General features: G+C 45.2%; 2 protein-coding genes across 9 annotated transcripts in view; both read left to right on the forward strand.

Annotated features, from left to right (window-relative positions):
- LOC105043633 (chaperone protein dnaJ 13) overlaps nucleotides 1–1,987 on the forward strand; it is a 37,498-nt gene extending 35,511 nt beyond the window's left edge. For both annotated transcript variants that reach the window (XM_010921254.4, XM_019849775.3), the window contains 2 exons: nucleotides 1,445–1,552; nucleotides 1,643–1,987. In XM_010921254.4, coding sequence (XP_010919556.1) covers nucleotides 1,445–1,552; nucleotides 1,643–1,699 — 165 coding nt within the window. In that variant the 3' untranslated portion in view covers nucleotides 1,700–1,987. The remainder of the gene's footprint in view (nucleotides 1–1,444; nucleotides 1,553–1,642) is intronic.
- A 1,752-nt stretch (nucleotides 1,988–3,739) lies between these two features.
- Nucleotides 3,740–15,726, forward strand: LOC105043632 (bifunctional adenosine 5'-phosphosulfate phosphorylase/adenylylsulfatase HINT4). Of its 7 annotated transcripts, none has more exons than XM_010921253.4 (7): nucleotides 3,740–3,896; nucleotides 4,001–4,047; nucleotides 5,809–5,885; nucleotides 6,013–6,079; nucleotides 7,302–7,379; nucleotides 7,471–7,596; nucleotides 15,333–15,726. In XM_010921253.4, the coding sequence occupies exons 1-6, from the start codon at nucleotides 3,816–3,818 to the stop codon at nucleotides 7,571–7,573; spliced, it is 453 nt and encodes a 150-aa protein (XP_010919555.1). In that variant the 5' UTR covers nucleotides 3,740–3,815; the 3' UTR covers nucleotides 7,574–7,596; nucleotides 15,333–15,726. The 7 variants fall into 7 exon arrangements, with proteins under 7 accessions (XP_010919555.1, XP_019705280.1, XP_010919554.1 ...); XM_019849721.3 differs by lacking the exon at nucleotides 15,333–15,726 and adding an exon at nucleotides 12,163–12,464; XM_010921252.4 differs by lacking the exon at nucleotides 15,333–15,726 and adding an exon at nucleotides 9,850–10,091.
- The last annotated feature ends 8,623 nt before the right edge of the window (nucleotides 15,727–24,349 follow it).

Raw genomic sequence — 24,349 nt, forward strand, 5'->3', positions numbered from 1 at the left:
GAACTTTATGTTAAATTACTTTCATGAGTGCACATTAAAAGTTAATTTCATCCTTCATGTTACATGTGTAACCAAGACAAGGAGTGAGCTAGTCATTGTTTGGCTTGTGGTGTGGATTTACGGCATTTGGAGTTGTCTCTAGAGGTGACGGAGACAACGGAAGACAGGTCGCCTTGGCTTTTTTTTTTTTTTGGGGTGGCTTACAATCCTTTTACCCTGGAAAATGAAATATGAGAGCTCCCTTTGGAGCTTATCTTTTGGATGATGGAAGATGAATTATCATTTTTTTTGGAAGATGCATGTTTACTGGTGGAAAGGATTAACAAAGAGAGAGAGAATTTTCTAGCCTCTAGCTTCATCCGAGGGCGCCAAATTCCTTATTTGGATATATGGTTGCAAAATGGTTGTTAGTATCTACGCAAGGAACATTGCATCTTCAATCACATTCTCATACTAATAAGGCTTAGATGAACTTTAGTGCTAGCTTCTTTTGTTTCTTGAGTCAGGGCTGATTTGTCTTGCCTTGTCTGGCCATTTTGGTAAGGACACCTAATATGCAGGCCTACATTCTGTAGTTTGGGCAAATTTTGGGTTGTTTAATTCTTTTGTAAAATTTTGTCCTATGAACATTGTCTTTTTTGATGATGTCCTATGAACATTATCGATAGTGTTGGAAGACATTGCATCTTGGAATATGGTTTGTGCAAGAGTAGGCACCTTGCTTCATAGATCGTTGGCATGATTTTAACCTTTTGCAAATGACAAGGCGAATCCAACCATGGGAAGAGGGTTTAGTGGAAGGCCATGTTTGCCAGACACCTCCATTTTTTTCTAAAAAAGAATTTCACGTTAGTTATTGCCTAATATTTGTGGCACAGCAACAGTAAGAACTGTTGTCATAAAATGGTAATAGATAAGAGGGTGCCTAATTGGCATAGGGAGTGTAGGCAATAGGGAGGATTTAAGGAATTTTGTTTTCTCCCAGCAAAAAATGCTGACACTTCCCAAGTGAACCAAGGGAGTTTATTTTATTGTAAAACAGTCCATTGTTTAGAGGAAATCAATAATTTTAGTAAAGAGCTGACATGGAAATTTGTAGTCACTGTTAACAGGAGCATGGACCTTTGTTGACCAACATGGTCGTGTTTGTACATGTGATTATATTTGTTACTGTTCTGGCTGATTTATTACTTAAAAAGTAATCTGAGGGAGTTTAACAGGTTGGTTTTTCTAATACATTTTGACTCCAATCTTGAAGGCTACTACTTTTACTCTCTCTCTCTCTCTCTTTCTGTGTCTATCTACCTACCTATCTATCTCTATGGGTGCTACAAAATTTAATAATAAATTACTCAACAGTTGGGTTCCTTTTTGTTTATGTCATGAAACAATTCTTTATAGTGTCCATTTTTATTATATGGTTCTAAACCATGAATATGTGCAGCTCCATGAGGGCATAAAGAAGTCAGGCATAATGGGTTTCTGTGATCCCTGCCCTGACCAGCCTAAGCAGTTACTAGTGGAGTACACATTCGGTGGCCACAGATGCCAGGTTTCATTCCCACTCTTCATTTTCTTCATTTATGGTATTGTAGCATGAGCAACATTCCTCTAATAATTTGGTAATTGGCTTGTACCACAGGTGGTGGTTGACGACTTTGATGAGTTGCTAATCCCGCAAGCGATGCATCAATTTTAAATACTGTTGATTAAGAAGTAAAAGAGGTGCTGCAAACAATTTTGCATGCTTTGTCATGCTCTGAGGTGCTGTGCTTTGCGAAATTTTATTTCATGAATACCGTGCCATTTTTGTATGTCAAAAAATTGTCACTTTATTGTTGTCGATGCTCATAATGAAGCAAAACAGGGCATCCTTTTTGTACAATAGTTGATGGACATCCTTTGTGTATTGCAAGATCAAATGATAATTCACAAACTTGTGTCACGCATATGGTTTAGCTCAAGCTAGTCTATCCTTTTTGTACCATCATGAGCGTCCTTTATATGTTGCGAGATCAAATGATTATTTACAAGCTTGTGTGTGTCATGCACATAGTTTAATTCAACCCTCTCAGACACATCTGATCCTGAAGCCATATTATTAAATGGAAGACAATGTTGTATTCAAGCTTTGAGGTAAATACTGATGTTATTTAGTGGAAGCAACACTATAGATATGCGTAAAACTACGACTGCCTGAAGTGTGGACCTTATGAAGTACATGTTTCAAGAAAGCAAGCAGTATGTTTATGTCGGTATACTATTAAAGTTTGGTAATGATCTTTTCGAGCAAGGCTTGTACCGTTAATTTCATTTGTGGTCACATTTACGTGGTTACTTTTTTCATATGAGAATGTAGCCATCTTTCTTTTATTTGTTTTTTTTTTTTTTTAATTCAGAATCCTGTTATTTTACTTTTGGTGTATAAATTGTATCGAAGAAACTGTTTCCTGTCATATTGAAGAGACTGTTTACCTTGGCTGTTACACGTCCGAATATTTTGGTGGATATTGGATTGAGAGAAATTTATTTATTTAATATTTCACAATTCAGTCGCGTGATTCAGGGCTTAATGTAGGAAACGTGCGCTAGATTGCTTGCTTTGTTCTCTCTTTGTAGATTCAACAAACATTAAATTTAGTTTCAAGTTAGTTCGGGGCACTAGGAGTTCAAAATGTGGCGGTTGCGCTTTCAGTATTGTGGAGTTTTGTACGCTGTTGGCTGTGAATACAAAGTAGGCTGGCATGACAATATTTCTAGGCATTTCCCGGGATTTTAGAGTGTTTTTTTTTTTTTTTTTTTTGGTAAAATACCTTCTTGTAAGATCAGGCACACCCTCTGATCTTAAGATTGACAAGCCTCATGCTCTAGAGTCGTGACTGTCGCATTTTCTAGGGTTTCGGGACTTCAATTTTGTGATCGGGAGAAGGAAACTTTCTGCTCGGCCCGAATGGCCTTTGCATCCGTCATTGGGAGAAATTTTTTGTGCGTGCACCATTTGCGGTGATTAATTCACATGCACATGCGCGGAGTTAAAAAAAAAAAAATTCATGCACTATGCTTCGGCTTCGCTCGTGTGGACGGTGTGTACCATCTGTACTGCTTGTAGTGGTTGGCCCAGATGCTTGTAGTGGTTGGCCCAGATGCGGAAGAGCCTGATAGCAGTTGGCCCAGATGCGGAAGAGCCTGATAGCAGTGCAACCGTGCGAAAGAGAAATTTGTTCTAAGGTCCATTAGGGAATTTAGGGCCGTGAATGTCAAGCCCGGAACTCTGAAAAGAGAGTTTCGCTCTGTAAATAGTTACAAGGAGTCTTGGATCGTTTGCCATCGGAGCATGTTCTTCAGTTACGGTTTTGGTTGTTACAGCGAGATATGATGTTGGCTGAATTGGCTAGTTTGCGAAATTAAATCATTTTACATCATAGCATACAGAAAAGAAGCGAGCGACCTTTAACCTTCCACCAGAGGTTCTGATGCTTTGAGTTCCAGGAAAGAAATTCCACACCGCAAACTCACGAAAACAGCTTCCTACCCAAAAAAATGAAAAAGAAAAAGGAAAAAAAAAAAAAACAACATACGCCGACCCCCCAAGTTGATATCCTGATTACGGGATCTTTTTGGTACAATAAAATCATGCGTTGAGGGAAATCTCACCACCGGTTGTAGGTTAGACGGCTAATAGCATCTTGGTGGGACCCACATCAAACGTAAAGAAGGCTAAACGATGCATTAGGATTCAGTAGTCTGCAACAGCTCCGGGGTCGGGGAAGGGAGAAATAAGGTCTTCGGAGCGGGGGGGGCGGGGCAAGCGAGCCATGGCTGGTGGAACAGCGAAGAAGCCGTGTGTGTTCTGCCATATCGCACGGGCGTCCACTGCCACTCCTCTCCTCTACACCGTCGGATCTCTCGTCCCCTCCTTCTCCGTTCCGATTCTTTTCCCTCTTTTTCTCTTAATTTTTCGCTCGTATTATTTACAACCTCATTCCCCTCGTAATAACAGGACGAGAGGGTTGTCGCCTTTCCGGACATCAACCCATCCGCCTTCAGGTGATTTTTTTCCCCACCCTCGGGCCTCTTGTATAGTTTCTGGTCTGTAATTTTTGCCAAGATTTGCTTTAGAATCGATGTCTGCAATCGTTTCAAATGATTTTTCCATGAAAGAAATATGAATAATGAGCAATAAATTCTGAGTGACCCAGGTTATTGGGGTTGTGGATGTGGAGGGAAACCATTGAATGTAGTAGCTCTACTTGCAAATTTGCGTGTTCACAATTTACATTCTTATACATGCTGAAATTTTAAATTATGAGGACTACCTTCATAATCGTCAGAAAGACTGCATTCTAGACCTGCCATATCTTTATACAAAGTGCTTACATGACTCATTATGTAGCATCTAGTGGTAATTTGATGATTATCAAATCATTTTCTTCTGGTGCATGTATCATTTGAATCATGGATTTTACTATGTTCCGACATTTGAAATGCAAATTAGAGGATTGTTGGAAAACTTGAATTTGTTCATTTGATGCACCGAGAGTGTCATTCTTGCAGTTCCTTATGCTTTTCAATTGTTTGCTGTTTCGCCGCACTAGTTTTGTGATGGAGTAACTCTTATTGAAAATAATGGAACTAATCGTTGCAGATTATTAAGAATTTGATTTAGAGTATCATGCAAAAGAATATCAGAATATATGAGAAAAAATTTGGTGGCTCTTGGACGGAGGTGCATATTCACCATCCTAACATTGTTGTGCCTTGTTGCGTGGGCACTACAGGAGTCGGCAACTCCAAGATACAATGACCACCAGTCAGCCATCTCCTTTATGGGCAGTTGCCCATGAGTAGTTGGAAGGGATCCTCTTCATCTTTAGGTTGGCCAGTGCAAGAAGAAACAGATGGGAGTAATGAGGTGAAAATTTTCTTGTTTGGAAAGGAAGAAAAGAGTACTGGAAAAATAGAGTGGTGGAGAGTGATGGTCTTCTCCTACGTTGGTTTACCAATTAGGACTCTCAAATGCCTCTTGGACAACGTGCTTGTAACCTCTTGGACAACTAATGTTAGGTCTCCGAATCATGGAGAAAGATTTTCTCCGACCAACTCCCTCTTGGACAACGTGCTTGTAACCTCTAAATGCTCTCCAATACTTAAAAGCCATCATCCATTACAGATAAAAATGATACGAAAGGAAAACTTCACATTTAGGAATTTTGACATATATAAAAACACTTGGAAATTCAGAAAAATAGATAAATGTTTGAAAAAAAAAAAATCAAATCCCAACATTTATTACCTTCTCTTATTAACCAAAATTGCTTTTTTTTTTAAAAAAAAAATCAAGGAGGTCAGTACACAAGTGTTTAATTTTTTACCATGAGGAGTGCACCGTGCAAGCCACGTATACTATGTTTTTGAATCTTGGTCCTTTTGAATTGTCTAGATAAGGTTCTTTTGGTGTTTATGTTCTGTATGCTAGATATTATTGTTATCAACAATTTCACAGAACATTAGTTAAACCTCTGATCCTAGTTTCTAGTTTGGATTAGAAATGTGGAGCATCGATATTAAGTTGATAGCATGCCATAAGATAAATGAGGCTCATATGAAATGAGTGATGACAGGACCAAATTATTCAGAAGTTTGCAAAGTGGATTTCTAGTTTGTACATTTAAATTATGGTTATGGCCTGACATCATCAGATGTTGGTCACTGCATGGCTGTTTTGATTTAGTTAGATGATGTCATGTTGTAAGTTGTTGATGTGGTAATCTTTGTTTCTAACTGTTTCATTTCTGATTTCCTCGATAGGCATTATCTGGTTGTACCTATAACGCACATTTCAACTGTCAAAGATCTTCAAAGAAGAACAGAACATTATCAACTAGGTACTTTAGTTCTTGATGTGTACTCTGAATTAGTTCATATTTATGCATTCTGAACAAATTATGCTACTTCAGGCTGTCCACACTACACTTGCCGCTAACTTAACATGCAATTTTGTATCCTTTTCAGTAAGTCACATGTTGAATGTGGGGCAAACTCTTTTGCAGAGAGATGCACCTGAATCCAAGCTATATAGGTATTTGTAGAAAGCCTTTTATTTTCCTTCTATTGTTGGACTCATGTTTTTATGATACTAAATGGAGTGGATATGTTTTAGTCCATTTAGTTAAATAAATATTTTAAGCCGAACATATTGTTTGCTTTTCTTCTCCTCCTTGTTTTGGGGAAAGAAGGGGTAGTTGGTTCACGAAATTGACTGTGCAAGCTTTTAGATTGGTTGAAGATTATTGAATTAGTCTGCTAATGACTTGTACCTGGACCTGATGGAGGAACTTCATTGCTAGGCATCCAATTGAATAGAACTGAGGCTGAAAGATCACTAGTGGCTGATGAATTTTATTGGTTGCCCCCTATCTTATAAGAGATAAGGTCTGCATAGAGAAACTGTTGCAGAATTGCAACTTATCATCAGGAGCGTGCATGCAATTTTTTTCCCTTTAAGAGATTTTTCTAACTAGTATTTTAGACCTGTTGTTGAGAAATCTAGAGAGAGAAGTGGTTTTCAAGCTTCAGAAATTGATGAGATGATCTCAAACCATAACCTTGCAGCCTTATCTCAACTGTCGAAATGATCTGGGAAAAAGCAAGAGATCCTGATGTGGTTTTGTTGATGTAGAATATATACATGCAAGAATAGTTAATATATGACTGTATAGGGCAATAATATTTGCTTAGAATTTCATCAATGTCTTTAAAGATGTGGTTAAAAGAAGTAACAAGTGGATTGACTTATGTTGGTGTTGCTGATAGTTCACTTCTGCAAGTCAGTTATCCAGATTCATTACACTTGTCATAGATGAACATCTTGCAGACCTTCACTATAAGGTTCATTTACTTTCAGTGAGTTTGTTAGCCAGTGGAATGCTGCTGGATTTAGTTTCTGGTGTCAAGGCAGACTTTGGCAACTTAATCTGATAACGATAATCAGAGAATGGTCATTATATAACAATAAGCAATGTTTTCAAGCAAACTTGAATGGTGAGATGACAATCCCATGCTATGGTTCCATGGAACTTTTGCCAAAAAAAAAAAAACCATGTCATGTAAGAATTTTATAACTAGCAAAAGGAAATTTCCCACTACGTACGGTCATACACTTAGAAGAGACTCACCTGTACTGTAGAAACATTAATAAGAGAGAAAACATGCATGTAAAAAATCTATACTAACACTTTTTTGGCAGTCTTGATACATTAAAATATATGGTATTCCTGTAATTTTCAAGCACCATCTTGCAGATTTGGATTCCATCAGCCTCCATTTAACAGTGTTGACCATCTGCATCTTCACTGTTTGGCCCTACCGTTCATACCAAGGTACTGTTAAATGTGCAAAACAATTTTGCTACCTTGATCCTTGAGAAACAGAAGTATGTGCTAATAAATTACAGCTTGTACCCGTAAACAGATGGAAACATTTGAAATACACCTCTTTGGGGCCGTTGGGTGGGTTCATAGAGGCTGAGAAGTTGTTGGACCGGATAAAGCCATTGTCAGGAGTTCACACATGATTATCACAGCAACACCATGCCAGGTGAAATATGTTATTGATTGATCCGCTCAACCTTGCTTGCTGTTGACTTGTAACATATCCCATTGATAGTTTTTTTTACACTTCTTAATTATTGGATCAATTGTTGTATACAACATCCGCAATGCTTGACATGTAAAATGAAACTAACATAATGCTGTTCTCCCCTTTCGCCATCATAACTGTGTCATCAATTACTAGTGGTCATATTTGATTAACGTTTCCGAATTTCTGTTTTCATTTTTTTGAACTCCCCACGGGAAAAATAATGTTTCTAGTAAGGCTGCTTTATTGCTTAAATATGTTAAACCATGAGACTCACATTTTGTGTTACCTCCTAATTTATATTTATTCTCTAAATAAATAGTTTTGTGCAATTAGTTATACATGAACTGTGTGGCTGTCATGAAATATGGAAGATTGGATTTCCTTATATTTGAGTTACACAATAGCAAATGCTAACAATATCATCAATATGTGGAGGAAAGCTTGAGGATTGGTGTGATGAGGTGCTTCAGTGATCATCATCATCACTCTCATTATATCACTCCATATGCCCAAATATTAGTTGCTGAAATGCCTACTTGAGCCTATGGGATTGTTGTGTGGAGGTCTATGGAAATCTGCATACCATATGAAATCTTATTTGACCCTTAATATTATATTTCACAAGACATTAGTATCAGCAGATGTGAATTTATTATATCAATTAGTCATCCAAATTTAGCCCTGTTATTTTTCCTTTGATTCTTTTACCACCTCTCTGGCTTCCATCATTATGAAAAATCATGCAGGAGTCTGATTAAAGCGGGTTGATACATAAGGGTTCACACTTATATAAACTTAGTGTTAAATAGACAAAAAAGTACCACACTATAAATAATATGAGTAAATATGTCCTGATACATGACCTGCTATCTTTACTTTTAAGGTTCTGGATTTTGTGATGGTAGCCATCTTGATGTTAGGCGTGGACTCCAACCATTGTAGTGCACCGTATTCCTGAAAACATTCTGGTTAATTGAGATTTGTTATTTATTAACTGAGTCAGATATCTAGGTTATGTAATTCTTTTGAAATTTCACTTTTTTTTCTTCACAATGCATGTATTGATGTAGTAATATGTGAGAACCTATCTAATTAAGAGGAGATAAGGATGGAACTAAGCTTCTCCCTGTGTCCATCAGTCATGTATTTTGCCTTGGAAAACCTTTTTTGACTTGGACCTGCATGGCACATGACATTGTATTAAGCACTTCATATTTGATATGTAAGAGGGTCTTCAGCATGGGTTCAATTCCATTGCATTCAAGGTCAGTGATTAACATACTGGATGTAGAACTGGCAGCTATTGGTTGGTTGAGCATTTAATTTGAGCAAGGAAGGTAACAAGCTTTATCTGCTGCTGACGTTGAGTAAGGCTACATAGTGGAGTTGTAGACAAGTGTGTATTTCATCTAGTTGGGTGTGCCTTGGTGTTAGAGTTTAGCATGAGATCTATTTTTCCAGGGATAAGTGATTTGTTACTGTCCTATGTATATCACTTTTGATGATGATATTAAACCTAAAATGTGGATTTCCAGTAATGCTAGTAAGCTACCTTTTTTTGTCTTTTTGCTGTGTCTATCCCCAGAAGGGGCTCAGAATGAGATTTAATGCATCATGTATTCATGACAACCAAATTCAAAAGTAATGCTAAGAGCAATATCAATTTGGTTCCTTACTGCCTTTGATGGTTCTGTTTGAGCCTATTTTCAAGGGAAAAAAGGCTCTGTGGCACCTAGATAAATTGGTAAATTTGCCTAAGTTGAGTGAATATTTGTTTGCATGGTGCAATTTCCCACTCTAAAAAAAGGTTGGGGGGTTGGGGGGAGGCTCTCTAGCTTCCACTAAAAACAGCTTATGCTCATTTTATTATAACCATGTTGTATGCCTATCCTGTTTGCACTATCCTCAGTATGTTGTATGTTGTATGTTGAATTGCCATATCCTCAGTTTCCTTGACTGCACTATGACTATGAGAATCATGATGGTAACCAGTGGATGGAGGCAAGTTAGACGGAGAGCAAAATAATCAGGGAAGTGCTTAGTTCTAATTGGTAAATAGTGTATCTTAATGTTTTCCATCCAAACCATCTTTTATTTTGTTCTGACGGTTCTGGTTATTGTTATTATTATTTTTCTTTTTTGTAATCAAGTGATGCTTAACCTATTGTCCTTGAAATTTCACATTGGCTGACATATGGGTGATTGTAGCATAGAATGTGCTGAAGCGTGGTCCATGTGAAGATTTCAAAAGTCTAGACATGAAATTCCTTTTCTAGGACAAATTTGTAGCAGTCTTATTTGCTCTTACAGGAAATGTAATCCAATATATGAATCTGTGGTGTGAGAGTAGGCTTTCAAGGTTGTGAATTTCAAGTTCACTCTGGATTTGTGGTAGTTATGTCCTGAACTGCATGACATTATCAAACAGAATAGCTTTTGGCCTATGTGAATACTGCATCCAGCAGCAATTTATGCAGATACCTGAAATGTGGAAAATAACTAGGGATGGCAGTGGGACGGGTTTGTCCGAATACCCGACCCATCCCAAATCCTAATAGGGTCCATTTAGCTTACCCTAATAGGGTTTGGGATGGGTTTGAAATTTAAAACTAAAATCTAGTCGGGTTTGGGACGAGTTTGGGATTTAGTCCTCGGGTACCCACTATCTGAACCCATTTTTATATAAACACTAGTAGGCTCGGGCTTTTAAAGACCTAGCCAACATCTAAGCTTCTCTATCGGCCGCTTCAAGCCTCCCACTTGATTGAGACTCCCGAGGATGGAAAAGAACAGAGAGAAACTGGGGGAAAACAAAGGAAATGTCAAGGAAAATAAAGAAACAATGGAAAAAATCGAAATGTAAGACCTTTTCCCATGTGGATTGATCATTTTCTTTTTCTTTTTCCTTCTTTTTTTTTTTCATTTCAGTCTCTTTCTTTGGAGATCTGTGGGAGAGGAGAGCACTTGAGGGAGATGGGAGGGATTTCTTAGGTTCCCGTTGGGATTTTTCTCTGGAGTTGTGGCGGTATGAGTTAGTCCCTTTAAGTTTTGAGAGCTTAATCTTGGTAGAAGCATGATATTTTGTGCGATTTGGGGAATTTTTGGTCGAAAGGCTCCACTCTCCCACCCGATTGAAACTCCTGGGGACACAAAAAACAGAGGAGAACATAGGAAAATCAATGAAAAAGGGGGAAAAAAAGCCAAGATCTTTTCTCACATAGATTGGTAACTTTTTTGCTTTTCACTTTTTTTTTTTCTTTTCATTTCATCCTCTGTTTTGGAGATCTGTGGGGAAGAAGAGATCCCAGGGAGGTCGGAGGGGTTTCTAGATTCAGGTTGTGGTGGTGTGAGTTGGTCCCTTGGGTTTTTGATAGCTTAATCTTGATAGAAGCATGATATTTAGTCGGTCGGGTTTGGGTACCCGGCGGGTATACCAATTTTAAATGGGATGGGTTGGAGATTTCTGGTTAATATCATAATCGGGTTTGGGACGGGTTCGGATAGTAAGATTTTAAACGGGTTCGGATATGGGTAGGGCAAATTTTGCGGGTACCCTATCCATTGCCATCCCTATAAATAACTAGGATATGCCAAAAGAAGGTGTTCTATGGTCAATCTATTGGATATTAAAATTTAAAAGAGCTTAAAATGCTATGTTTATTAAGCTATGAGTTGTGGATTGGTTTTGAGCTTTTGTTATATGTTTGCCTCGTGTTCCAATTCTTATGACTCCTGGGTTAGAGGGAAAAAAAGAGGTGTTTTCTTTTATTGTGTTATTTTCCTGTGCAGCTGTTTTTTTAAGGTGTATGATCTTTAGAATTAGGAGTGGCAATTGGGTCGGGTCATAAACGGGTCGGGTCAGAAAATCGTCAACCCAAACCTGACTTATTTATTAAACGGATCAAAAATTCAAATCTGAATCTGATCTGTTTATTAAATAGATAATCTGATCTGATCTGTTTAACCCGTTTATTAAATAGGTCAAATTAGGTTAAACAAGTTAAACAGATCGGGTTAAATGGGTCAGAAATATGTTAAACAAATTTTAAACAGATTAAACGAGCCTTAAATGGATTAAACAGGTTAAACAGGTCGGGTTAAATGGGTCAGAAATAGGTTAAATAGGTTATTTGATTCAATCCGACCTAAATATTAAATGGGTTAAATGGATTAGATATCTAAAATTCAAATCCGATCCATTTATTAAATGGGTTGAACTGGTTGATCCGTTTATGATCCAAATCCATTTAGCTTAAATCCAAATCTGTTTATGGCAGATCGAACATGGGTCGGATTGGCGGGTCGGATCATATTTTGTCAGTCCTACTTAAAATGTCATAGCCAGCAGAGTCCGGTTACTATCAGTAAACTAGAAAATTTGTTTGCAATAATTTAAGTTTGGATTTGTCCCTTGAAAAGCCAATCTTGGAAACTCACTATAGGACAATAAAATGTTCATGAACCTGCAAGTTACAACCAGAAAGTCAATGTTATTAAGATTGGGAATGATGTTTTATGCAGGCATCTATCAAACCATGCCAGAGAGATCAGGCCTTTAAACTGTGTTACCCTATGTGTACTCAGAACTCACCACCAAGGAGCTGATTGTGAGGTTCTTTTCCACAAATATTAGTGGTCAAATTAATTGGACAATTTTAACATACTTGAGGCTTTTCCTTTTTCAATTTGTTTAGAATTTGTCCTGTCTTTGCATTTTTTGGTTCCCTCACCTCACTTTCATGTGTTAGTGACCTAAGATAGCCTGCTTCCTGCGTTCTTCCATGTTTATTTCTACTGTAGTCTTGACTGATGACATATATCTGGCCCACCGGTTCATAATCTCTGTTTGACAACTGTAAGATTGCTTTATTATTATTATGATTATTATTATTATTTTGAAAAAAAAGGAGAGATTCTGATGAGGACAAGACAGCATTTGTCAGTTAATATACTGAATCTTGTTAAGAAGGGCTAGTTGATTGATGATCTTCACTTTTTAACATATTTTGCTCAAGACTGCAAATAAAAATTAAATAGTTATACATTTATGTTAGTGGAAATGCGAAGCAAATATCCAAAGATTAAGAGAGTCGATTGGTTTTCCTCATAAGTATGAGGTTATATCATGCTTTCATCCTTTCCGTAACTGATAGGACCATACCATTTTGATGTGTGCGATGTAGAAAGTTGATGGACGTATCTTGATTCTGATATGAGAACGAAAGATATCTCAATCAATATACATAGGGATTAGCTGGCAGGGCAGATTCATCTGAAGCATGGAGGATGTGACAGCTCCGAGACCTCATGCATGCTTCTGGATTTTAACACATTGAGAGTCAGGTGATTTTAAAACGTTCCTTGGGACAATTAGAATCAGGCAGATCGCATTTTTGGAACCAGTTGTTTTTGCAACGCTGCTGCGACTAGCCTGTAACTCTCAAACCAGCTACTTAGTTTACCATGGAAGTTTACAGTGTACGTGTAGGGAGAAATAGAGCTCATATGGATTAAGATGGATCTCCCAACTAGTATGTTCTCTAGTATGTATTAAAGTTGTTAACTTATGAATATCTTTCTTTATATCATGAAAAAAATAGATATATAAGAAAATGTTATTTATCTATAAATATGAATCAAAACAAATATTATTTATTTACTTGGGACTTAATCAAGGCAAACATAAGCAAAATGGATAATGTCAAGGATGATTTTGCAATTGGCTAGACAAAATTGAGTTAAACCCGGAAACCCAGTTGCTTATGAACAGCACCTACGCGATATGCTACATCCAGGCATTGGATGGACGAAAGGAGTACCCTCATATGCTGGCACGTTATAATATCCTAACTTCATAATTATGGTAGCCATGATGACAAAGATAAGTCTTATCGGCAGCATTTTCGTCCTTGGTTTCTCTTTCTGTTTTATTTTTTTATCAGAACTTTTAGTGTTAATTGTTTATATCACTAGATAGCTTTGTGATTAGTGGTTAATTTGTACTGTTGGTTCTAACCAGCGAGCAGGGTGAAAACAAGGTGCCCGCCCACGGGAACATCGGATAGGTAACAATCAAAATTTAAGCGATATTGTTCCCTGGTCGCTGATAATATCTATTACACGACAAAAGACGCAGGAGCGCATGTCCACTTGGATTTCGGCTTTCAAAAAAAAAGAAAAGAAAAAGAAAAAAACAGTTTTGGAGTTCATGCCGAGCTGTCGGAAATCTTGAACCCTCGGCGGATCCGCTTCCGTGACGTTGGTGCAGGACAAAGGGCTCGCCAACTGGCCTCGGAACGCTGACCACCACGTCATGGTGATAACTCCTAGCCACCCGTGCGCTGTTCCTTTGTCCTGGGCCCCGCACCACAGCTGTCAAAATGACTTTAAAATTACGAAAAATATTTGTACAGTAGAGGTTGTCTTTATCTGGGTCTTAGGCCGAAAGAACAGTCGGATGTCGGAGCTAGGATATTGGCCGTGGACCCGGTTCAGTGGACCCCATTCCGTCTTCCCCATCTGCGATGTTTTCTTTTTGGGACCGGAGAGAGTATGCCTTCCTGCTCTTGGGCCGGGACCGACGTGGGGCGATGACCGTCGTTGGGCCGTCTGCCTTCCCCACCGCCGTCCAATGGTCGGATCCTTCCGTTTCATAGGGAAGGAAAGAGGGTGGGGTGGGGTGCACCTTCTCTTGGTGGTGGTTCGTAAAGCAACGACCACAGCTTCCGGACTCTTCTGCCTTGTTTTTAGCTGAGGGGACCCTCCTATTTTACTTGTATTTGTTTGTTTTAAGATGCGGGAGGGGGCCAACATGATGGTTTGGTTCATAGAGAGAGGGAAAGAAAAGGGATGGGCAATGGAGCCGATGATTTAAAAGATCAAGGCGTTTTGGTTGCCGCATTTGAGTACAGGGCCAATGAGGGGCGAAACGCATGGTTCCTGAAATGAATACTACTTATTTATTTGAGAGGACGAGCCTCGTGTGATGATTCCCTTCGGCGATGGGACTAGTAATCTATTTAGATATGCGCCGTGGGTCCTACGACTTTTGAACAGCTGAACGGGAGGAAAAGATTCTGTACTCGGCCGTTGGGATAAAAGAAACTGCCATGTAGTCATGGACAAGTCACCCAAATTATTGTGAACTTGGACGGCCAAGGGCCTAACGTTTTAGGTAGGAGCGAGAAAAAAAAAATCAGTTGGATCATGAACCTGATCTGAATCATTTTTTAAATTTGATTAATATTATTTTTAATAAAAAAAATTAGTTTGATTTTGATTTGAGAGAGTTTTGAATTAAGAAAAATTTAGTTCAATTTTAATTTGAGTTTTCAAAAAATTAATTCTAATTGATCCAACTCAACCTAACCTATCCTACGTGTGTATATATACGTGTGTATGTATTCAAATCTATCCGAGTTGATCCAAGATGATCTGACTCATATGTGTCTGTATATATAAATTTATTTTTTAATTTTTCTTATATTTTTATATAGAAATTTGTGTTTAAATTTAGCTTAATCTATTGAATACAAATCTGATAAATTGAATCTAATTTTTTTAATCGACTTCAAGTAATTTTTATAGATGGTTGATTGGATTTTGATTTTAAAAAATTGGTTTAAATCAAATCAATTTTGCGTTTAGCCCCAAATTGATCTGATCTGATCCATATACATCCCTGATTTTAGGTGATCAAGTGGTTGCGCTATTCGTGGACACCAATAATGGGTGCTCGTCAATTGCGCCATTATATTGAAGCCACTAAAGCACAGCAATAGTTCAAACCCCTGATGCCTTTCATGAGGTACTTGTCTGTCACCCAGTCACAGGAAACTTGTCATCTGATGTGACCCTTGAGGCGATTGTTAGTTTGATGGGAAGGCCTTGAAGCAATTGTACAGTGAATGTTGTGTGATGGTCAGAATACTCCCGCCATAGACAGTGAAATTGCCTGAGTGACATGCGGCTTGGGCTGCTGAATTGATGCCTTATATAATCACGAGGTTGGATCCTACTAAGTGATCAGATAAATTTATAGCTTAACTTCTAGAGGAATATTTGATTTGGGGGAACTGAGGTCTCAAATGAGAATGAAAATGGATGATTGTCATTCCAATTGCTTGATTGAAGGAAATTTTATTTCAATTTTATTTTCAAAATAGAATGAGAGTGGTCCGATCTATCTAAAACTCAATCTCTATGCTTTTCTGTATATTCAAATATTTATTTCGATTTCGATCATGAATCAAATGTTTAGGAGGATTTGATCATTTCAATTCTCATTTTAATTCATTTTGATTTTCATTTTAATTTCGATTTCAATCTCGAACCAAACATCCCTTAAATGTCGTCATTCAATATAATTGAGGTGTATCTCTAATCCCTTTTGGCATATACATTCAACGTAGCTGGGAGATTAAATAAGGCTCGAGAACCATGTTACTCGACATGTTCATGCTTGAGTGATATGTGAACATTTAAGAAAGAACATGTCGGACAATACTAATTAGAATTATTGGTAGAGCATTTGTTGCGGCCAATCGCCTCGTCGCCCGATCGTCGGGAAGCGTGCACCTGCAAAAGGAAGTCCGCACTGACCGGAGGCGGCTCCGGCGGGGACCCTCCGACGGTCAAGTCAGAGAGGTGACTGGGCAACAGTGAAATGCAGACAGAGAGCTCTGAGAAGGAGAGAGGGAGAGGGAGAGAGGAGCGAGCCTGCGTATGTGGGAGAGACGGGCGGATCGATCCCTTGCACTGTTGCCTTCCCCGGTATATATAGTGGAGCGCGGTATGGCGCCATCATTAATGGCGCGGACAAGTGAGGAACTGTCAACTCACTGTAGGCTGTCAGAGCCGCCGTGAAAACGTCATGTCGCCGTGTAGCCGTCTAATCACCAGGGTTGACCCGGCTCTCGGCGGGACAATGCCCCTAGGTAACTGTGCCGCATGTCCGTGTCAGAGCTGACAACGTCTGGCGGCCGTACGGTGGTTGGTGGAGTCGGCCGACCCAAGGTCGGTGGCCAGCAGAGTGGCGTCGGACTCCTCCGTCGGTCGGCGAGCTTCATGTGGGTCGGCTATCGGACCTCTGGGTTTAGTCGGTCGGGAATGGACCGTGGAATGGCCGCAGTTAGCCGCTGATGGCGTCCGTCGGCCTGTCGCCCGACCTACGATCGGCCAGTCAGAGTCGTCCGTCGGGCCGTTGGTTAGTCGGTCGGGCCGCCAGCCGGTCGGGCCCTCCGATAGTTGGTCGGTCGGTCGGGCCGCCAGCCGGTCGGGCCCTCCGATAGTCGGTCGGTCGGTCGGTGGGTATCCCCCAACAGTTGCCCCCCTCCACTCCTAAGTCGGGTGGTGAGCTGGCGACTAGGAGTGGATTTGTCGCATGTGCAGATCCGACCGTACCGCCGGCTAATCCGTTGTCAGACACCTCACGAATCCCAAGTGATCCGAACGTCTAGTCGATGCCAGAAGTCGCGCCGGCGTCAGGTGTCAGACGCCACGTCTTGTCGTCGTCAGTCGTCACGTCAGTGTCAGAAGATCGGGCGCCGGACGATACGGCGTCAGTCGATCGGATATTCGGCGTCGATCGCGGGTGAGGCGTCCCATCGGGAATGCGGACCGGCGCGGGCGGCCGACTGTGGAGCCAACCCCCGCGCGCCGTGTGTCATGGTGGTTGGCCGGCGTCCGCTCCGGCATTTAATGAGGGCGGTGCGGGCGTCCCGGGACGAAGCGCGCCGAATCCTCAGCCAACCGGCGGGCGCCACGCGTCGCGCATCTGGAGGTCTTTGGTCGGCGCGGGAGCATCTCGGCCGTCGGTCGGCCCTATATATATAGGACCTCCCGGACCCTGACCCACATTTGCCATTTGCTGGGGAAACTCTGTCCGGGCGATTTCTCGGTCGTCGCGGGCAGAGCTCTTCTCTACTTCCGGAGGGTCCATCGGGTTCGTGGTCCTCCTTCCCCTTCTTCCTTTCTTCTCTTTCTCCGCTTTCTCTTCTTTCTCCTCTTTCGGTTCCTGCACAATGATCAGGAAACCGACTCAGGGAGCTCGGTCGGGGAACCCGACCGACGACACCCGATCGGCTCCGGAAGATGAGGCCTCCTCGCTTTCGGGGCCGAACGTCGATCAGCTTCGGGAGCACTATCGCATCCCGGAGCAGTTTCGGCTCTCCGCCCCAGGGGCCGGCGGTCGGGTCAACAACCCTCCGCCTGGTGACCTGGCGCTGTATGTTGAGGACCTTCGTGCGGGTCTTCGACTTCCGATCCGGAGTTCGTCCGGAATCTGCTTGATTACTACGGACTCTGTCCGGCGCAACTGGCGCCGAACTCTGTCCGGCTAATCATTTCTTTCGCGCTGTTGTGTCAGCTCTTGCCGACCGACCCCCGCGTTTTCCTCTTCCGGGCCTTCTTTGTGCTCCGACCCCACCCTAAAGCCCGAGGGTGGTGGCTCTTCAACCCCCGGAAGGGTCTTGCCTTCATAACCGGTCTTCCATCGTCCATTCATGGATGGAAGAACCAGTTTTTCTTTGTTTCCTCTTCCTCCTCTTGGGGCTTTCCTTCCCGCTGGGGTGTACCCCGAACTGAGGCCAACGACAACAGTCGGGTCGACGTGGACGACCGGGAGGACTTCCACCGACTCAAAGACATGTCGGTCCCGAAGCAGAGGTAGCTTGTTACCGAGCAAGCTCTCTATGATGCCGGCCTGAGTCTGGTCCCCCGAATAGGTATCGCCCGATCCCCCAGCTTTTCTTTTTGTTCGGCTTTAGGGTAGTTCTGGTCCGGCCTTTGACACTGGTCGGTTTTGCAGGGACACCGCCGAGGATGAGGCTGACCGATGCCGAGATTCGTCAGTTTGCCGCCGCGAGGAAGAGGCCAGCGTCGGGGGCTGGCCCTTCGCGCCCTTCCAAGAGACCAGCCCCAGTCCCGCCGACCGTGGAAGCGTCGGCGACCGAGGGGTCGGAGCCGATCATAGCCCTCGCGGCTCCGACTGTCCGAGTCGAGGAGAGGCCGACCGAGGAAGTGGCCGAAGGAGTGTCGGCGGTTTCGCCGCCGCGGGTGGAGCCGGATGTCGTTCGGGAAGCCGAACATCGTCCGGAGGCGTCCGCTGGCGCAACGGGGGGCGCCGGGTCGAACTCCAGCGTCCCATCGCTGCCAGCCCCGTCGGTCGGGGCAGCTGATCGGGGGAAAGCCCCGATGGAGCCCTCGGAGGAGGAGAGATCAATGCCCCCCAGCGCATACTACCCTGAGGGTGCATCGGCCTTGGCCGATCACAACCTTGCGAGGAGGTTGTGCCAGGGGATCCTCCTCCCTACCGACGTTCAGTCGTTGCGGTCTCGGCAGGTGATCGAGATGCTGTCGCGGTTCTACCCGACAATGGTGGAGGTAAGCTTCGCGTCACCTTTTTCCTTAGAAAAATTTTTGCTTGCCACATAATTCTGACAAAGCTTTTTTCCGTCGGCAGCTGATCTTCACCATGTCCGAGTTGGAGGCCGGATACCGAAGGTTCGGCGACGTTCAGGCAGCCTTTAAGGAAAGGTCGGCGGCGGCCGAGGCCGAAAGAGCGAGGCTGGTCGACCAACTGCAGGAGTCGGTCGACCGGGAGGCCAAGTTGACGGACGAGGTCTCCCGGCTTATGGCCGAACTGAAGTCGGCCAAGAAGGAGGCCAAGCACAAAGGTCGGGTCGTGCGTCGTCTTCGACGCGAACGGGACGGTGCCACCTCCAAACTCCAAGGGGAACGCGAGCAACTTCGGGCCAGCCTGGGGAAGCTCGCGGAAGCCGAAGAGGATTTGTCCATCGCCCAGATCGACGCCGAAATTGCTAGGGCCGAGGCGGAGTTGGCGAGGGAGGAGCTGGCCCACACTGAGGACGAGGCACGGTCGGCGAGGGAGTCGGCCGATCGTGCGGTTGAGGACTTCCGGGCCTCCGACCGGTACAAAGAGGAGATGCTCGAGTCGGGCTTCGCCTCCTACCGGGTCAGGTTCGAGGACGGTCGGGATGCCGTCCATGCCTTGTACCCGGAGGTGGACGTCAGCCGAGTCGTCCCGCTACTCGCCGAAGAGGAGGGAACCGAAGAGGAGGCCGACCATCTGTCGGGAGGCGTCATCCCAGCGGAGGAAGCCGTCCCGGAGCAGGAGCCGACCGAAGGTCCCTTGCCGACTGAAGGACATCCTTCTGCCGTTGACCCAGCGCCGCTCACGGTCGAGACGCCGATTCTTCCCGATCCTCCGTCGGTCGAAGAGATTAACCAGGACGAATGATCGGTCCAGCCGACCATCTTCCTTTTGTTTCTTCTTGAAAATACATGTAATCGGGCTTCGGCCCGACTTTGTAATTTCCTTTGATCAATGAATGAAATTATTTTTTCTTGTGTCTTTTGTTTGAAATGTTTCTTATCGCTGTAATGTCGAACCCTAGTCACCAACTTAGAGAAGTCGCCAACTCGGGTAAGTCGGTAGGACTTAACCGGCTTGCACAGCTCCGAAGTAGCTTGTGTCCCGATTTTAGGTCAGTTTCCAATAATTGTAGTCGCCGTTCGGGCGCATCTGTTAAGTCGGGAGCCGACCGAACCTGGTAAAGGTTCGACAGCCGGACCTCCGTAGATGCACTTAGTCGATCATCGTCCGGCGCAGTGTCGGGGGCATGATAGTAAGTCGGGTCTCCATGCTCTTGCGTCGGGTTTCATGTCTTTTGACAGACGGTGGCAAGCCGAGTGTCGTTCAGCCGGCCGTAAGTCGGTCGGCGAGTAGTGGGTGCGACTAAGGTCGCATCATGTGATAGACGGTGGTAAGCCGAATATCCCTCGACCGGCCATAGCCTGGTCGGAAGTCGCGGCAATAGCCGCGTGGGCTTTTAGCCTTTCTTCGGTCGGGGCCCGATCGGCTAGTCGGCCGATGGATTCTGCCCGAAAATTCGACCGTAGAAGGAGTATGAACTCCCGTCATCGTAGATGCATCGGTCCGTGTAAGGGGCCGATGTGTCGTCGGTGCCAGGTCCGCGTCGATGCGTCGGGGCTGAGCGCCGATCAGTAGTCGAAGAGTTAGAACTCCGATTTTTCAAACTGAACTTGTATTCCGACGATTGAATTACAGAATTTACTGGTAATACAGCTTCAAGTTGTCGGCGTTCCAAGTCTGGGGAATGGGTTTCCCCTCAAGGGTTTCCAGCCGATAGGCCCTCGGCCCGAAGGTGTCAGCAACCTTGTAGGGTCCTTCCCAGTTGGGAGTCAGCTTTCCTCGGTCCAAGGGCTTCGACACTTCTGCCTTCCTCAAGACTAGGTCGCCCGGCTTAAAGAGCTTTGGTCTGACCTTGGCGTTGTAATACCGGGCGACCCTCTGTCGGTATGAGGCCATTCGGATTTGAGCCTCATCTCGCAATTCGGGGAGAAGGTCTAGGTCGGCCCTCCGGCTTTCGGAGTTGTCCGGCTCGCGGTACTGCTCGACCCTTGAAGATGGCAGGCCAATCTCGAGCGGGATCATAGCTTCTGTCCCGTAGGCCAAACTGAACGGCGACTCTCCGGTCGGGACGCGGGGGGTCGTTCGGTAAGCCCACAGGACGGAGCCCAGCTCGTCGACCCAGAGACCTTTGGCTTCGTTCAGTCGGGTCTTGAGTCCATGGAGCAGGGTTCGGTTCGTCACCTCAACCTCACCGTTGGACTGTGGGTGCCCGACTGAAGTTAGTCGATGACGGATGTGGAACCTGGCGCAGAAGTCTTTGAAGCCTTGGTTGTCGAATTGCCGTCCGTTGTCGGTGATGATGGTGTGCGGCAATCCGAACCTGAAGATGATGGACTTTTGGACGAAGTCCTCCATCTTCCGCTCGGTGATCTGCGCCAAGGGCTCGGCCTCGACCCACTTCGTGAAGTAGTCGATGGCGACAACGATGAACTTCCTTTGGCCCGACGCCGGTGGGAAGGGGCCGAGAATATCGACTCCCCACTGAGCGAAGGGCCACGGAGCGACAATGGGAGCGATTTGGCTGGCCGGTTGGCGCTGAATATTGGCGTACTTCTGGCATGGCTCGCACCTTCGGACCAATTCTGCCGCATCCTTCCTCATGGTCGGCCAGTAGTAGCCCTGTCGCAAGACCTTGAAGGCTAAGGACTTGCCCCCCAAGTGATTCCCACAAATTCCTTCGTGAACCTCTCGGAGGGCGTAGTCGGCGTCGGTCGGTCCCAAGCACCTGAGCAGAGGGAGGGAGAACGACCTCTTGTAGAGTCGGCCGTCCATGATCACATATTGCGACGCCGACCATCGGAGTCGCTTGGCCTCCGCGGGATCTTCGGGACTGGTCCCGTCGGACAGGTACCGGACGATCGGGTCCATCCAACTTGGTTCAGACGTTAGCTGCTGTACTTCTTCGACCCGATCGATGCTCGGCTGTTGGAGGTTTTCGACAAACGTCCGGCCCAAAGAATCATAGGCCGACGTTGCCAATCTGGAGAGAGCATCGGCACGGGCGTTCTCCGCCCTGGGGATGTGGGAGATCTCGAAATGCTCGAGGCGGGCCACGAGATCTTTTACCTTCTGAAGATACTTGATCATGGTCGGATCTCGCGCCTCGAAGTCGCCCTTGACCTGCCCCACGATCAGCTGAGAGTCGGAGAATGCCCGGAGGCTGTCGACGCCCAGTTCCTTCGTCATCCTCAAGCCCGCGAGGAGTGCCTCGTATTCGGCTTGATTGTTGGAGGCCTTGAAGTCGAACCGGAGGGCGTATTCGGTGACTACCCCATCCGAATTCATGAGCAGGAGCCCGGCCCCGCTTCCCTGAGCGTTGGAGGCTCCGTCGATGTGAAGTACCCAGGTGGAGATCGGGTCTAGCTCAGAGACCGAATCTCGTCCCGGGCCTTCAGCTCCCGACCTTCGGTCGGTCGTCGGGCATTCAGCGATGAAGTCGGCCAAGACCTGAGCCTTCAAGGCAGGCCTCGGTCGGTACTGAATGTCGAACTCGCTAAGCTTCATCGCCCACTTAGCGAGTCGTCCGGATGTGTCGGGTCGGCGCAGTACGGCCCTCAGGGGCTGGTTGGTGAGTACCACGATGGCGTGGGCCTGGAAGTATGGTCGGAGCCGTTGCGCGGAGACGGTCAGGGCGAAAACCATCTTTTCCGTCTCCGAGTATCTGGCTTCGGCGCCGTGGAGCACTTTGCTGGTGTAGTAGATGGGCTGATGGGTTCGGCACTCGTTTTCTCGAACGAGCACCGAACTGATCTCCTCGGAAGATGTGGCCAAGTAGAGATACAAGGTCTCCCCGACCTGCGGCTTTACGAGCAGCGGCGGGGAAGCCAGGTACCTTTTCAGGTCTTCAAAGGCCTGTTCGCACTCATCCGACCAAGAGAAACCATTCGCCTGGCGCAGGGTCCTGAAGAACGGGAGGCACCTTTCAGCTGATCGGGAAATGAATCGGCTAAGAGCGACGATTCTTCCGTTCAGCTGTTGGACCTCCTTCTTGGTGTTCGGATGACGCATGTCGAGGATCGCCTTTATCTTCTCAGGGTTGGCCTCGATCCCTCTCTGAGAAACGAGGAATCTGAGGAACTTCCCCGAGGTCGCCCCGAAGGCGCATTTGGTCGGGTTGAGCTTCATTCGGTGTCGTCGAAGGGTGCGGAAGGTCTCCTCGAGATCCTGAACATGGTCCGGGATCTGCGTGCTCTTTACCAGCATGTCGTCCACGTATACCTCCATGTTACGCCCGATCTGGTCTTTGAAGACCTTATTGACGAGTCGCTGGTAGGTGGCGCCGGCATTCTTCAATCCAAAGGGCATCACCCGATAACAGTAGAGGCCCTTGGGGGTCACGAACGCGGTGTGCTCCTCGTCTTCAAGCGCCATCCGGATCTGATTGTACCCGACGAAGGCGTCCATGAAGCTGAGCAGTCGAAATCCGGACGTCGCATCCACCAGCTGGTCGATCTTCGGGAGTGGAAAGCTATCCTTCGGGCATGCTCGGTTGAGGTCGGTATAGTCGATGCAGATCCTCCACTTCCCGTTGGCTTTCTTGACCATGACGACATTGGCGAGCCAATCGGGATACGTGGATTCCCGAATGAAGCCTGCTTCGAGCAGCTTGTCCACTTCTTCGTCAATGGCCTTCTGCCTTTCTGGGGCGAAGGACCTTTTCTTCTGCCTCACCGGCTTCATTGTCGGGTCGATGTTGAGTCGGTGAGTAATTGTTTCTGGAGGGATGCCCGACATATCTGCTGCCGACCATGCGAATATGTCGGCGTTGGCCGTCAGCAGCTCCGCCAGTCGGTGGCGTTCGGTGTCGGGCATTGAGACCCGACCCAAACTTTTCTGTCGAGATTTTCTCCTATCGGGATCGCCTCGAGCTGCTCGGCCGGCGAACCCCGCTCTTCCTCCTCCCGTTGATCCAGCTTGTCGATTGTCAGGGGATCCTTTGTCTCGTCGCTTTGGACGGAGATTTGGAAGCATCGTCGGGCGAGCTGTTGATCTCCGCGCATCTCTCCGACTCCGTTTTTGGTCGGGAATCGAACAAGGAGATGGTACGTCGAGACGATCGCCCTGAGGGCGTTCAATCCGGGTCGCCCGAGTATGGCGTTGTAAGCCGAAGGAACTTGGACGACCGCGAAAATGAGGGAGACCGTTCTTTGCCGTGGTTCGGTACCGACCGTCACGGGCAGGGTGATTTCTCCTTCTGTCGTGACGGTGTTCCGGCAAAGCCGATCAAGGGCGTGGAGACCACTAAGTCGATCA

The sequence above is a fragment of the Elaeis guineensis genome, chromosome 4 (assembly GCF_000442705.2).
Source record: "Elaeis guineensis isolate ETL-2024a chromosome 4, EG11, whole genome shotgun sequence".
Lineage (NCBI taxonomy): Eukaryota > Viridiplantae > Streptophyta > Magnoliopsida > Arecales > Arecaceae > Elaeis > Elaeis guineensis.